General features: G+C 48.7%; 2 protein-coding genes across 3 annotated transcripts; both read right to left on the minus strand.

Annotated features, from left to right (window-relative positions):
• Nucleotides 1-1,920: 1,920 nt before the first annotated feature.
• On the minus strand, nt 1,921-4,463 carry LOC128711718 (carotenoid isomerooxygenase). 2 transcript variants are annotated; one of them, XM_053806601.1, is made up of 4 exons: nt 4,053-4,463; nt 3,569-3,846; nt 3,340-3,486; nt 1,921-3,274 (listed from the first exon to the last, which is right to left on the minus strand). In XM_053806601.1, the coding sequence occupies exons 1-4, from the start codon at nt 4,461-4,463 to the stop codon at nt 1,921-1,923; spliced, it is 2,190 nt and encodes a 729-aa protein (XP_053662576.1). The 2 variants fall into 2 exon arrangements, with proteins under 2 accessions (XP_053662576.1, XP_053662575.1); XM_053806600.1 differs by having other exon boundaries at nt 3,569-3,885.
• A 5,642-nt stretch (nt 4,464-10,105) lies between these two features.
• Nucleotides 10,106-11,635, minus strand: LOC128711499 (argininosuccinate lyase). The gene is made up of 2 exons (XM_053806379.1): nt 10,475-11,635; nt 10,106-10,381 (listed from the first exon to the last, which is right to left on the minus strand). The coding sequence occupies exons 1-2, from the start codon at nt 11,633-11,635 to the stop codon at nt 10,106-10,108; spliced, it is 1,437 nt and encodes a 478-aa protein (XP_053662354.1).
• Between the last annotated feature and the right edge of the window lie 3,832 nt (nt 11,636-15,467).

The raw sequence follows: 15,467 nt of genomic DNA on the forward strand, positions 1-15,467 counted from the left end.
TCCACACATACGGGGCCGAAAATTCTTCCGTGCATCTTCCTCTCGAACACGGCTAAGTGGATTTCGGCACTTTTGGACAAAGTCCATGTCTCAGAGGCGTATGTTAGTACTGGAACTATATAGGTTCTATATAGTCCCAGCTTCGTTCGTCGCGACTTTAAAAAGACCGGTTGGCAGCCAGCACCCTAGCGCATATCTCAACATGAATGTTGTTGTCGGTGCTGACTTTTGACCCAAGATAGGTGAAGTTTTGGACGACTTCGAAAGAGTGCCCACCTATTTGTACGTCACCCACGGATCCCTGCGTAAATTATGGCCTGTTAGCCGTGCCGCTAGTGGAGCCACCATCAATTTGGTTTTTGTCTCCTTAATATCCAACCCGAGGTTTCCCGTAGCCTGCTCAATACTTTGGAGAGCCGTAAACCAACGATATCTGTGTCATCAGCGTATGCCAGGATCTGGATTGGCTTATAGAAGATGGTCTCCGAAGTTTCCACCTTCGAGTCGCGGATGGCTACTAGGTCGACAGACAGTTCTAGGCTTGGTCGAAATAGATGAACTAACGTCGCAATGCAGCGCAGCACCGATTTGTACATCGATTGCTTACATTGTGTCCACTTGCACAGTTCGCTCATGCACTTTAATCAGTCGCTCGTTGATCAATGTTTATGCCTGATGTTCCGCACTGGTCATCAAAATTACTCCCCTCCACTGGCGTGTGTTGTGCCGGTTAGATTGCGCAAACGGGTGCACGAGCTTCAACTCTAACACCCACCCAACAGACAGACCGTGGGTACATCCGTGATCAAGATCACAGATGGTCGATGATAGCTAAACTACCCATGCTGGCGCTTCATACCCGCCATCGCGTACGGACTTATCAGGGGGTGCATTTTTTTTCTGCCCCACCGTCTTACTGTACGAGAGATGCGCATTATGCACAGCAGTACCACCGGCTGTGGGAGGGGGATTCTGAGAAAGTGAATCTGTGAACGTGATGCGTAACACGTAACAACCCGTTGGGCAGGGTTATCAGCCGTGCTGGTAAGCCGGTCGGACGATACACAGTGATCCGCCTTCAATCTAACACCTTCACTGCTCGCAATGCAGGAAAGTTTACAAATTGCTTTCGCATCAACCGCATCCTTGGTGTGTGATGTGTTCTGCGTATCGATCCGCTCCGGTTCATGCACTCGCGTACGCTCGCGAGGTCAATTGTGCGGAACGGAACGCATCGCATACACGAACGGAGGAGGGGGGGGGGGGGACGCGTGTCGGCACCGTACCGGACAGTGATCGGAACGATCATTCATATTAAGCACGTGCTGTTGCAGTGATCGAACAATTCCAAAGGTTTCGCGGTCATCCAACGCACTCACTTGACCGCTTGACGCTCGGGGTAACTCCGGCATCACCGGACGGTTAGTTCTAGAAGAACGCTATCATCGTAACGCTCTCAGGCGGTCGCTTATCAGGCAACGGCGCTGCATTGTCATGCGTCTAATGTTAAAGCGCGTCCATCGAACTAGGGCCAGGCGACCTACAATTTCGTTTTACTTCTGTGCCACTCGTAACTGCCAACGCCCAGAACTTCGCTTGCAGTGGGAAGCGTAGTGTTACAAGTTAAGCAAAAGTGCTTGGGTTTTATTATGTTTTTTTTTACTTTCAAAACATCGAGTTGATTATATTTGTGGGTTGTAATGTGTGATAACAACTCACTAACAGTAACAGGTAGCACAGCGCTCAAAGACTCCACCCCGGGAGCGTCCTTCGTCAGGGGACATACATTCGGACTCCACTACTTCCGTCATCATCCGCCATCTTAACGTGTTTTAAACTATTTACTTCCTTGCCATAACATGATCGCTGCTCGATCGTGTTGCTTGAGGTTCAATGCAACCATCCTTCTTTCATAATACTTTACTTCGCGGACGGTTGGAACCAACCGTGCAGACACTTCGGTACGGGCCCGGGCGTCACAAACTCGCAGCGCCCGAGCTCGGTAAACGACTTCGCATCCAGCACCAACAGCCCGGCCCGGTTTTCCTCCTCACGGCCCCAAACCATTGCCGCCAGCACCACACCATCGTCCTCCGACTGGGGATCCGGTGCCGGCACAAAGATCGGCTCGCTCGGGTAAACATTCTCCTCGCACCAGGTCAGCCGGCCCTTCGTCACCACGTCCACCTTGATCAGCGTGCCCGGATTGCTCGCGTCCACGTCGGAACTGATCGCGTAGAAGTACCGGTACGGACGTCCGAGATGGCGCTCGTAGTAGATGCGCGGTGTTTCGCAACCCAAATCACACAGCAGCTCCGGTTTGCAGAAGATGGTACGGTTCGGCATAATGTAGGCCGTCGCCTTCGAATCCTCGATGCGGACCAGATTCTGTAGCACCAAACCGGCATCCTTCGCGTGCAGATTATCACCGGCCGCGAATGTGCTAAGGTTTTGCCACATATCCGCCCACGATGTGGCGGAATCGGTGGACGTACCCCGGTGAAGATTGCCCTTCGCACGTGCCGCACCGTAGTGGAGCGGTAGCACAAAGCGCAACGGACGTCCACGGAACATCTTCGCGTAGTCCGGATTGTTCTGCATGTTGCGCATCGTGTCGACGTACATGCAGTTTAGCATGGCAGGATCTTTGTAGCAGCAGATATCCAGCACGACGTGACCCTCGCGCTCGTACTGGTTGATGATGTGCAGATAGAAGAAGGGTTCCGTGTGGAACGTGTGGCGCAGCTCGCCCGTATCCCGGTCCAGCAGATAGATGTACGTCTGCTGGCTTTCGAACCACTTGAGGGCGGCCGCCATCGGACGGTTGCGTATCTGGCTGACCACCATCGTCGGCACGGAGACGCTCAGCGGCTGCTCCACGATCACGAAGTAGTTCTCCGTGATGCCGAACGTGTGCATGTACCCCGGGTGGAACTTCCAGCGTGCCGGTACGGATGCAACGATGCGCGCATTCTCAAACATGCCCGGCCCGTGCGGGAAGCATATGATCGTGTAGGCCGGCCCGGTTTTGGTGACCGAGCAGCCCAGATTGTACACCGTACCGTCGGACATGACGTGCGGGTGGGACGTGTGGTTGACGATGCCGACGTAGTCGGACACGTTCAGCTTCGCCTCGGTGTCCAGCGTTTCCGGATCGATCCGATGGATGATTGGGCTTTCGGTAAATGCGAAAAACTCATCCCCGAACGGATAGATCGAGATCATCGCGTTGTCGGAGTTGTTCACGCCCGGCTTGTTGAACACGGCAGCGATTCTACGGCAGAAGGGAAAGATCTCCGTTATTAGCAGCTTCACGCAGGTACGCTTGTGTGAGCTTACTTATGGAAGATGGTTTGGCACGGATCCGGTACCGCACTGGTACCAAACTCGGTCACAACGATACGTCTCGCCGCACTGTTCTTCTTGTACGCGTCCGACTTAAGGAACCGACACTGATACGTTATTTTCCTGCTATCGATGTTAAACCTGCAAGAAAAAAAAAAACCTCGAATGTTAAAACTTCCAACCGGGTCTTTGTGCTGCCGGTTCTCAGCAGTTGGATCGCTACCTGTGTAGCAGTGCCGAACTGTCAAACAGGTGGTTGAACATCATGTCGCCCACCTTCAAGCTGCCCGGCCCATTTCGCAACAGACTACCGTTTAACCAGTCCGGTATCGTACCCTGGACTTTGCCCTCGATCGGTTCAACGATCTCCTGCTCGCACGATCGTAACCACACATTCACATCACAGTTCGGGTACATATCTTCTTTCGGTGCCGATTGTTTCGCTTCCAGTGGTTCGTCCTCTTCCAGCTCTGCCTCCGAATCTGATGCAACACTCGACACCTCCGATACGCTCGTTTCGGTTCCCGCTTCTTGTTCAAGCTGTTCAAGGGCCAAAAAAAAGAGAGTGGGGAGGAAGGGAGGGGAAAGAATCATAATCGGACAGTGGGAACGCTCCTCAAACCGAGCTCCGCTCTTAGCTCGCAACGAAGCCCTTTTATCACAGCTACAACCACACGCACACACACACATACACACGGGTGGCCCACCTGTGAAAAGACGATCTGCTGACTTTTGTCACTCAGTGCGTAGATCACATTGCTGGACGTGGGCATCGGGTTCCAGGTGAAAACGGGCGTCGCACGGCCACTTATTTCAAACTTGGTCGCCTCGGTGGGCAGATGCGGCAGGGACCATTTGCGCGGATTCGGCGGGTTGGTGCTCGTCACCCCATCGCCACCTTCCTCCTGTTCCGGTTCGCTAGAATCCGGTGGTACGGGTGTGGTCGCAAGACTGCAGCTCCTCGTTGAGCATACGGACGATGGTCCGGAATGGGGCGTGAAGCGGCCATTAATCTGCAGAAACCCAATGTTGAGCAGCTTGGCCGGATCGAACGGGCTCGGACAAGGCGATTCGGGAAAGTTGGTTTCTTCGCAAAAGTCTTCCACGGTAACGTCCATGGTGTGTTTGCTTGGCAAAGGGGGAATGACACTGCTGCTCGATACGACGCAAATTCTGTCCCGCCACTGATGGTATCGGGTTGCCTGGTGGATGATTTTTATACTGCCGGAAGCGAAGCGTGCGAGTATGCGCGGAGTGTGCTGCCTGGTGGACAATCCTACCGGGACCACAACATTACCTGTGCCCGGTCCCACGGGAGGCCATTCGGATGCAACCCGATTTCTTCGCCCGTTGTGTGACGTGACCGACATGCGCCGTACGTTTTTCGGCCAAGTTGTTTGTTTGGCTTCCCTAATGAATGTTGAACGTTCTTCCTCCCGTCCCGTCCCACTCTGGCCAAACTGGTGCAATTAAATTAATCCACTGTACGCCATTCATCACACGGATTGCGTCACCTGCCGATATGCCGTCAAGAAACTCCCTACGGAAGACACTTGTCTCGAAAGCAAATAGTGCGTAGAACGAAACACCGAAACTTACCGAACACTGGCCGAAGCACCAACTGTAAGTAAACGGGGGAACCGTCCACACTCTGTTGTCCGGTCGTTGGCCACACACGATTTGTTTCCGCGCGCGTTTTCTACAGCGTGCACGATCTGTACCAAACACCCGCTCGGGATAAACCGTGCGGGGATGCTAATTCACGCCAATCATTGTTTATTGCCAATCATTGTTTGTACTGTCATAAGGGCACGGGCAAAGGTGCACTTGACCTTGCACGATAGTTGACGATAGTGCAGTGTACCATGTGGGAAAAGGTTAGCGACGGTGTAGTTCCGGTATTAAATTACGTAAACATTGGATGTATTCGTGGATCTGTAAATCGCTTCACGTGACTTTCATGTGCTTCTCGTCTGGTATCCAAAGTCACCCCAATAATTGCCAATGGGAATGGGTGGTGGTGAAGACAGTGACAGCACCTCACCCTGGAACTTGTATAGAACGCATTAATCAATGACTCTATCGTGAGTTTCTTCCTCACGTGAAAGACTATATCATGTCGATAACTAGCTTTGCTGGTAGTTCCTGTTAACGTATAGACTACCAAAATACACAGTGCAGTCGCAGAGCTGAGTTGCAGGAGGAGAGAGAGGCAATTGTGATTTGTGGAGATCGGTAGGAAATTTGATGAGTAAGATATCTTGACAAGGCTCGTTAGCCAGAAGTTCGTAGAATGTTACAAACAGTGGCAACAGATGGCAGAGAACCTTGGGTCTTAGATTATACGAACAAATTGACAAAAACATCTTCAGAAGATCTGTTGAGCACATGACGTCTCAGGAATGAGATCCGCATAGGTGATTAAGCCTTTACGTACGAGATGATCTTTACATATAGATGATCAGGCACGGAACCTACTAAAACATTACCTCTCTGTGATTGTTGTTGAATACCTCAAACTTCGTTGTAGGTTAATTCCCCAGCAAAAGGTACCAACCGGCCATCAAACCTCTTCTAATGGTTGAAAGTGTACAAAGTCCTCCTACCTACATTGGTAGGTAAGAAGCGTAGCAGGAATGTTGAGTCTCAATGGCAGTAGGCTTTGAGTCTCCTGACAGGAATGCTGAAGACTCCTATGTTTGGAGAGTTAGTGGACGAACCGATTCAATGACGTACATCTATCAGATGTACAGTGATTCAGCGTGATGTAGCAGATTGAAGATCAGGGAACTGTTGCCCTACATGATAGCAACACCGAACGATCTACTCCTTCTACACTGTCCACCATGCGAAGACAGAGAAGGGAACGATGAATGGGATACACGTGATCTGCAATTAATTAGTGATCGATGTGACATTTTCTAGTACGGCACATCAGTTGGTGTACTTGAACCCCTGATTTAGGTAAACTGCTGGATTTTTGTGCTTCATGGGAACGGAGATCTTGCAGTTGATCTTTTCATCTTTTTTCCAACGAAGCTTTTTATTTGTCGTTTTCTATTTACTATCTTTGTGACGGTAAGGTAAGCTCTGGCGATATCATTTTATTCTTGATCTCTTATCACAGTTGAGCGTGTCTCGTTCGCTTGCTAGTTCCGCTACAGTGATTGAAGTTGATGAAAAGGGTATTGCGTGGGACTCGTGTGACTCTTCGAAAAGATCTGTTGCAGAGTGAAACAGTTGGTTAGTGGTGGATTTTGGTCCATTAGCACCAGCGTCAATAGTTGGTTAGTCAATTCACTTGTTAGGAGTTCGATACATACACAGATGTTGAAGATTTTGTTGCAAAATTCCTTTGTGCGCCATCATCAACGGAATCCAAACATTCCGTTATCGCTCATCTCATCTCGATTGCGCACCGAAACGACTTTCACTCGACCACCGTTTCGACAGAGGTGGTGCGCTGTGCGCTCGTTGTGTCTTCCCGCCCGATTACAGCTGGTTGTAAATCGATTACGATCGATCACAATCGACTTGCGCACGAACCGTCGAGGGAACTCCACCGAAACTGGTCGAAACTGCCCACATCCGGATGTTAGCGGGTACTAAGTAGTGCGCAGGCTTGTTGATGTCCCTTCCTGATTGGCGAGTTTGTCATGTCCGCCGAGATGCTTGGTTATGTCGGTTCGCAATTCGCACGATAACGATAAGCCAGTGAAACCGCCTCCAACCGGTACGTGTCCGGAATTACGGTGCATTCGGATTCTGAACTAATCATGCAGCGCGCTAATCGTACGATGCTAACAATCACTCCTAATGCAATGCTCTCGGTGTGCTGCTTTTTTACACGCTGACATTCGGTACATATCGTACCGAGCTCTGGCGATAGTTCGCGCTCCACAGCCCCCCAAGATCCGATCGCGTCCCGATCGCGCGCGCGTTTCTAACACGGTTCTTACCCGCATTCTTCTCTTTCTTTTACAGGTCTTCGAAAAAACATCACCGATAATGCTACAGCGGCTCCTGTCCGGTTCCATCGTTCCGCACCGACGCTGCTTGTCTGGCCACGGTCGACGTTCTGCCGGTAGTTGCTCGCAACAGCGACGGCGAGTTAGTAAATTCCTAAAGGCGGACGAAATTTGGAACAACGCAAAACCAACAACTGATTGTTGATGAACACGATCGCTGTGTGTGCGATGGGAAAAATGAGGCACGTCTTGCTTGTTTGATTAGTGATGGCGATAGGGATAGAGGACAACAGCAAAAACACGAAAATCCCCCAAAGTTGACCCCCCTCTCCACAGTAGGCACATTGTTTGACGGTGATAAGCTAGGCAAGTTGGCAAGTTTGGTGTCGGATGACGCGACCGGCCCATGTGTGTTTTATTTTTTTGGTAGTGGTTAAACGATTGCGTCCGAAAACAAGCTCCACGCACACGCCGCAGGGAGGATCGACAGGACGCGCTGGCAACAGCGCAACGATTTTGCGATTGTGGCGTGAAATATTTCAAGCACAAAAAGAAAAACAAAAAGAAAAGATAATGATTAACGCAACATGAGAAAGATTAACACAAAAGCACACGCACGGGCGCTCTTTTAGTAGTGGCTAGGACGAAACGAACAACCCCGTGGGGAAGGACGGACGGACAACGAGTTTGCATTATGTGTATTATGACTTTAATTATGAAGAAAACGAAACATTCCTGTCCCGTTCCAATTGAGAGGAAACGAATAAGGTTCTCACACTAACATTAACACAATTATGCTTTCCTTTAAAAAAAAAAAACAAAACAAAACACAAAATATATTGCAGCGCCAAACGGTAGGGCGAATGAAATGCCTAGAGGATCGCCCCAGCTCGGGGGTATTCCTGTGATCACTATGTAATAAGCCCTAGCACTGTGGCACCTACCTATCGCAGGCTGGCGCAGGATAACATTGTCGTACTGTTTTCTGTGTGTTTATTCGATAAAAATGAAAATAAAACTCTGTACTTATATGAACTTAGCTGTTGTGTGTTTTGTTCCATCATGCCGTTTAAATCGTCGTCTGAAGTAAAACAAAATACAAAACCTCACTATTTTCAGGATTTCTGTTATCAAGAGATCTTCATTAGGGCTTACCACGCCTCCTCTGTCCATGTGGACGACCTAAAAGTACTTCACGTGCTTGTTCGTCCGGTGTCATTCTCATGACGTGACCTGCCCTCCGGAGCCTGGCATGTGAAATTCGCTGTACGACAGCTCGTATCTTCCTCTCGAACGCGGCTAAGAGGGTTTCGTCGGTTTAGGACAAAGATTCCATGTCTCAGAGGCGTATGTGAGTACTGGAACTAAAAAAATCTGTGCAATCTCTGAGAGTTTATCGTTCGGTCATTGCCATTCGTACTAGCCCGGTAAGATTGGCCGGGATTCCAAAAACAGCCCGTTTCGTCGTAAAGTTTTACCCTGGCTATGCTGTCGTGTGCGGCTTTAAAGTCGATGAGAAGATGGAAAGAGTGCTGCTGCTGCTCCGCCATCTTCTCGAAGATCTGTCGCGAAAAACTGATCATTGGTTGATTGGATATTCCGTTGCCGGAATTTTCTCCGATAGTTTCCAACTATGTTTTCGATGAAGGAGACAAGACGATCTTCCATCATTCATCGCGTTCCATCATCACATTCGTAGAAATCATCTCATCATTTATGGTAAAAACTGTCAAGTACTTACCAATTTCAGCATTTCTGATATAACCTCTTGATTTATATCACTACGTGAAGGATGTAAATAGAAATCGTGGAGCCATTAGAGCCTTATGAGGAAGATCTTCCACTATTGGTGGAACTATTATCACCTCAAACACTGGAGAATGATCGATAGTACAGGTAAGTATAGAGTGAAGTAGAAAATATGCTTTTCGTTCCTCTGTAGTAGAGATAAAATTCTTTACAAAATAACATTCGTTCAAACGTTGCTGATAGTTAAGAAATAATCACGAAATAGCGGTCATTAATATTCTCCGTTCTTAGCTGAGATCTGTTTTTAATCACCGATAATATCACGTGATGTGACACGAACACAACACAAGATTGGCCAACGGCTGGTTCAAGCGCCGGACTTCACAAGACAGGACCAATCCAGGAACAGGAACAGGACAGGAAATTCCAATCCGAAACCAATCCACCGCACGCAGTACCAAAGTCAACGAAAGCCAGATGTGGCAGGCCGCTCTCGATCTCTCGGGGTTGTTGTGTCGATAAAGAAGACAAAATAAGTCGTTGGACTCACAAACGCCTCAAACGATCGTGGCGGAACTTTAGCGGCCGGAAAAGCGAGATGCATGTAATAAAGTAATAAAGAATAAATTAAGAAAAGCACACACACACACACATCATGTTCATATAAGTACACAGCTTTATTTGTATTTCATAGACAACACACAGAACGGTTTAACTGAAATGTTATCTTGGAGCCGCTAGCTCGCTCACCACCCGTGAGTGAGCGAGCGCTCCACCGTACGTAAAACTGCGTTCACTCACCATATGCACTGTGATCTTTCGCACACAATCATACACTAATAATAAGTAGCCTAGTTGCGTTATATATATATATGCATAAATGTATAGCTATTATCGAGGACCTATTCACTACTGCGTTCACTAAGGATAAACGGGCGAATAAAGCACCATAGGAGCATCTCACGAGTCTCATTCCGTGCGGTAAGACATTGCCGCTTCGGACACAGAGCCACACTTAACAAATTACCACCCCAGCTGTACCGCTACTGTACATGCCCATCGACGAATGCACGCAACACCCGGATCTGTTCCTGCACCGATAGGCGCGATGTGCCACCGACCACCGTGTACTGTTCCACACTGTTCTCGTAGTTCCAGATCCGGCTGATCGTTTCGTCAAAGTGTGGGCTGATCTCCTGCAGATCCTCCAGCGTCAGCTTGTTGATCGGGATCTTTACCTTTTCCGAGTGGGCGACCACTTCGCCGGAGATGTGATGGGCCTCCCGGAACGGGATGCCACGGCGCACGAGGTAGTAGGCCTGCACGGAAGGTGAGTGGATAAGATAACACGGTTATCACGTAAGCGAGTGCAACACAAACAAAATCGAGCCGGGTCCAAAAAGGGTCCTTACCATGTCCGTGGCGAGCATCTCGTAGCCGAGCGAGCTGAGACACCGATCCTCATCGACGCGCATCGTTTGGATGATGCCACCGATCAGCAGCAGGCACATCTGCATCTGATCGTACACCCCGAACATCCCGCTCTTGTCACACTGCAGATCCTTGTTGTACGTCGACGGTAAACCCTTCAGCGTCATCAGGATGGCACAGTGCTGCCCAAACACCGGGCCCGTAATGCCGCGTATCAGCTCCAAGCTGTCCGGGTTGCGCTTCTGCGGCATCAAGCTGCTGCCCGTCGTGTACTCCTCCGACAGCTCGATGAAGTTGTACTCCTTGGTCGAGTAGAGGATCAGGTCCTCCGCCAACCGGCTCATATGTACCGCCACGAGCGTGCACAGGAAGTTGAACTCCACCACGAAGTCCCGGTCGCTCACCACGTTCATGCTGTTGTGTGACACACCGTCGAACCCGAGATCGGCCGCCAGCTTGTGGCGGTTGATATTGAACGGGTTGCCCGCCAGTGCACCGCTGCCCAACGGCAACACGTTCATGCGCCGGCCAAACTCTTCGAACCGGTCGAAATCTTCCTTGAAGTAGAACGCGTAGCTCAGCAACCAGTGGCTGAAGCGGACCGGTTGGGCCCGCTGCATGTGTGTGTAGCCCGGCATCAGCACCTCAATGTGCCGTTCGGCCACATCGTTGATGGCGCGCACCAGCTCCAGCAGCAGCCGCTGCAGATCGGCAATGGCATTCCGCATCCACAGCTTCATGTCTACGACGACCTGCTCGTTACGGCTGCGCCCCGTATGCAGCTTGCCCGCGATCTGCGGTCCAATGATCTCGAACAACCGGCGCTCGTTCACCGTGTGGACGTCTTCGTCGCGCGGCAGCAGCTTGATCGTGCCCTTGCTCCACTCATCCCGTATCGCGTCCAGCCCGTACACGATCACCTTAAACTCGCTCTGCGTGAGCAGGCCCGCCTCGGCCAGGCTCTTCGCGTACGCGATACTCCCATCGATGTCCTCCGAATAGAGCCGCTTGTCCACCGTGAGCGAGTTGTTCACCTTCGACAGGACGTGATCGGTCGCTTTGGAGTAACGGCCACCCCACAGCTTGAACGGGGTCTGCACCTGCTCGGTAGCGGACACGATGCGATTGTTGCGACTGCTCATCCTGCTGCCCAGACACGCGGAATTTCACTAGAACGCCACTGGAACGTTTATACACCAGACGCTTACTGTTCGCCCTGCACTGCAACGACCACGGAACAGCTGGAGACACTGAGCTTCTAAAACGCTTGGGAGCTTGGGAGCGCACTTAAATACCCATCCGCCCAGTGCGATAAGCGTCTGACGGTGTGCTGCAGGTCATCCGGACAGGAAGGTTATCGGATCGCTCCGCGAGTTCGTACGATCGGGCAGCGTATCGGGCGGCAGCTGGTTGGGGTACGGTGTGTCCGAACCATCCCGACCCGGCTACCGAGAACCGACGACTTTGAACTTGAACGCACCGGAAACGGACGCCCGGTGGCGGACGCGTGGTTCTACCACCAACGATTGCTCGGACCATGCCGGGCGACACTTTAAAACTGGACCAAAGTTGATTCACCTTTTGGCTTATTGCGTTGTTATTTCTTTACGAACGTAAAACAGTCCGTTGTTGGCGGGGTTTTTTTTTGTTTTCGGAAAGAGTTATTAAACACCCATCGCGATACGTTTGATCACTGAACTTTAAGCTTAACTTGGTGCAAAAGCTATTTTCGTCCACCCCATCCGGAACGTCCAGTGCCTTATCACCAAACCCCCTACAGGGGTCACGTCGCAGAAATAGACCTCACCGAGACGTCGGACTACCGGCGTACACCCGTCACGGTGTTTTGGTAGTCTGTGGCCACCATAATAATTATACATGGTCTGGCTTTAATCAACGTGTGGGGATTGTGTACGCGATAACTTCGTTTCGTAATTAGAAGAGCAGGCTGGAATATAATGTGCATGTGTCTGTAGTGGCTTGATGTCGTAATACGTATGTTTGGTTGGCAGAGATACAAGTAACAGGTTGGCTGATAAGTCCCCGGTCTGACACATAGATGGCGCCGCTAGTATTAAATGCATATTATTTTTATATAGTACCAACCTTCAAATAATTCGTGTCAAAATTTGACGTCTATATGTCAATTAGTTTGTGAGACAGAGCGTCTTTTGTCAAGCAACTTTTGTTATTGTGAAAAAATAGAAAAAAAGGAATTTCGTGTTTTGATAAAATACTGTTTTGTGAAGGGAAAAAATACAGTGGAAGCAAAAACTTGGCTTGATAATGAGTTTCCGGACTCTGCCCCAGGGAAATCATCAATAATTGATTTGTGTGCAAAATTCAAGCGTGGTGAAATGAGCACGGAGGACGGTGAACGCAGTGGACGCCCGAAAGAGGTGGTTACCGACGAAAACATCAAAAAAATCCACAAAATGATTTTGAATGACCGTAAAATGAAGTTGATCGAGATAGCAGAGGCCTTAAAGATATCAAAGGAACGTGTTGGTCATATCATTCATCAATATTTGGATATGCGGAAGCTCTGTGCAAAATGGGTGCCGCGCGAGCTCACATTTGACCAAAAACACCAACGTTTTGATGATTCTGAGCGGTGTTAACTCGTAATACACCCGAGTTTTTGCGTCGATATGTGACAATGGATGAAACATGGCTCCATCACTACACTCCTGAGTCCAATCGATAGTCGGCTCAGTGGACAGCGACCGGTGAACCGGCTCCGAAGCGTGGAAAGACTCAAAAGTCCGCTGGCAAAGTAATGGCCTCTGTTTTTTGGGATGCGGATGGAATAATTTTTATCGATTATCTTGAGAAGGGAAAAACCATCAACAGTGACTATTATATGGCGTTATTGGAGCGTTTGAAGGTCGAAATCGCGGCAAAACGGCCCCATATGAAAAAGAAAAAAGTGTTGTTCCACCAAGACAAGGCACAGTGCCACAAGTCATTGAGAACGATGGCAAAAATTCATGAATTGGGCTTCGAATTGCTTCCCCACCCACCGTATTCTCCAGATCTGGCCCCCAGCGACTTTTTCTTGTTCTCAGACCTCAAAAGGATGCTCGCAGGGAAAAAATTTGGCTACAATGAAGAGGTGGTCGCCGAAACTGAGGCCTATTTTGAGGCAAAACCGAAGGAGTACTACCAAAATGGTATCAAAAAATTGGAAGGTCGTTATAATCGTTGTATCGCACTTGAAGGGAACTATGTTGAATAATAAAAACGAATTTTGACAAAAAAATGTGTTTTTCTTTGTTAGACCGGGGACTTATCAGCCAACCTGTTAGGCTGTTGCGAAAGTAATGCGCAGTCACTTCCATGTCGGTTTCGATTCCACCAATCCGGATCCGCCTTGAGATCGATCCTCCGGATCCGAATCCCGCTTCGGATACCAAAGCTTGTTAGAGTGATATTTGGGCGAAATATTAATTCTTTCTAAATTTGATTAAAACTCACTCCTCAATCAAGGAAGAAACAATCTGTCATGTAAAAATATTTTGTTCAGATATCAATTAAACCTGAAAAACCTTTGATACTTTTAGACTTTATGAGGACTAGAATTCCATTTCCATTCAAGGTTTCGGGTATGCAAGATCCGAATAGCGAAAGATTTGCATTTCGATTCCGGATTCTCATCGTGATAGATCCGAATCCGGACTCTTGTCTTGGATCCTGGACTCCAGTTATGGCGGATCTGTTTTGGACTCTTGTTTTGCATCCGAAGTCGTTGGATTGATCCAAACGATCAGGATAGTTTTGGATTGATTCGATGCAAGATTGAATCATTGCAATCAACCAACACTATTTTGGGATGTGAGAATTATCCTTAACAGCAGCGCATTGTTTGCATTTACCTGTATTTTCAACTGTTTAAACAGCAGTGCCGAGTAACGTTCACCGAAAAGCAAAGACTTAACCCGAAATGACAAATGACATTTTTGGTCCACTTTTCAACCGATTCATCAAGCGATTAGTGAGATTTGTTTCTCTCACGTGTTCAATACATGGTGAAGGCTTCCCTTTGGCGTACTACAGTAGTCTTGATTGCAGTACACCCTTTCGCTACTCTAAAAGATACATATTTCCAGGGCATTACACTCAGCACGTGAATTATGAGGGCTGGCAAGATAACGTCATACCGTCAGGCATACACTTTATTGCGAAATGAAGAAATGAACTGCCACGTTCACTTCTTCTCGTAAGCAACCACCGCCGCGAGTACTACATATCGGTGGCTCGAATATTCAGCACGCACGGTAGTGTTTGGATACCGGACCGTTCTGCGAATGGGTAGCGCACAGAAATAATATACTCCGCACCAGAGCCGATACCATATTACACCACATTTTTTTTTGGATCAAATTTGCACAAGTGCAACCCTGTTTGCGAGTGCTGTCTGTGTCGGGAGCGGCGTAGAGTTTCGTTGTCTGCAGAAACGGTACGAAAACTATTGAAAGCGTTGCTTTTGGGAAATGATTTATGGACGATATAATACTACTGCAATAATGGTTGATTTCACTATCTAAATGGAATGAGATAGTACGCGTTGAGGTGCTTTTTTACAGTACCCTCAATATTAGGTATCATTCGAATGAGTTTTTATATTGCGCCAACCATGTATACACGATCACGATTAAAAATTAACGTATTTTTAAGCTTACTTCCACCTGTTTCGTTTACTGATACGGCAATTTATGTCCTTCTTCTTTATCGGCACCATAATCTCAAGAGGTGTAGGCCTGCCATTTTTAGCTTTCTGTGACTTTATCTACTCGTAGCTAAAAAGACTGCCTAGAATAAGAACAGATATTCTGTTAGAGATCAAGGAATAGCTGCGACGATATCTAGCCGGAGAAATACCCTACTTGTGAAATGAACTCCCAGAGAATATCTCTATTCTAACACTCTGGTCCAATGACGTCGTATCGCATTCTGACGTCTTAATCGGTTCTA

Source organism: Anopheles marshallii, chromosome 3, assembly GCF_943734725.1.
Source record: "Anopheles marshallii chromosome 3, idAnoMarsDA_429_01, whole genome shotgun sequence".
Lineage (NCBI taxonomy): Eukaryota > Metazoa > Arthropoda > Insecta > Diptera > Culicidae > Anopheles > Anopheles marshallii.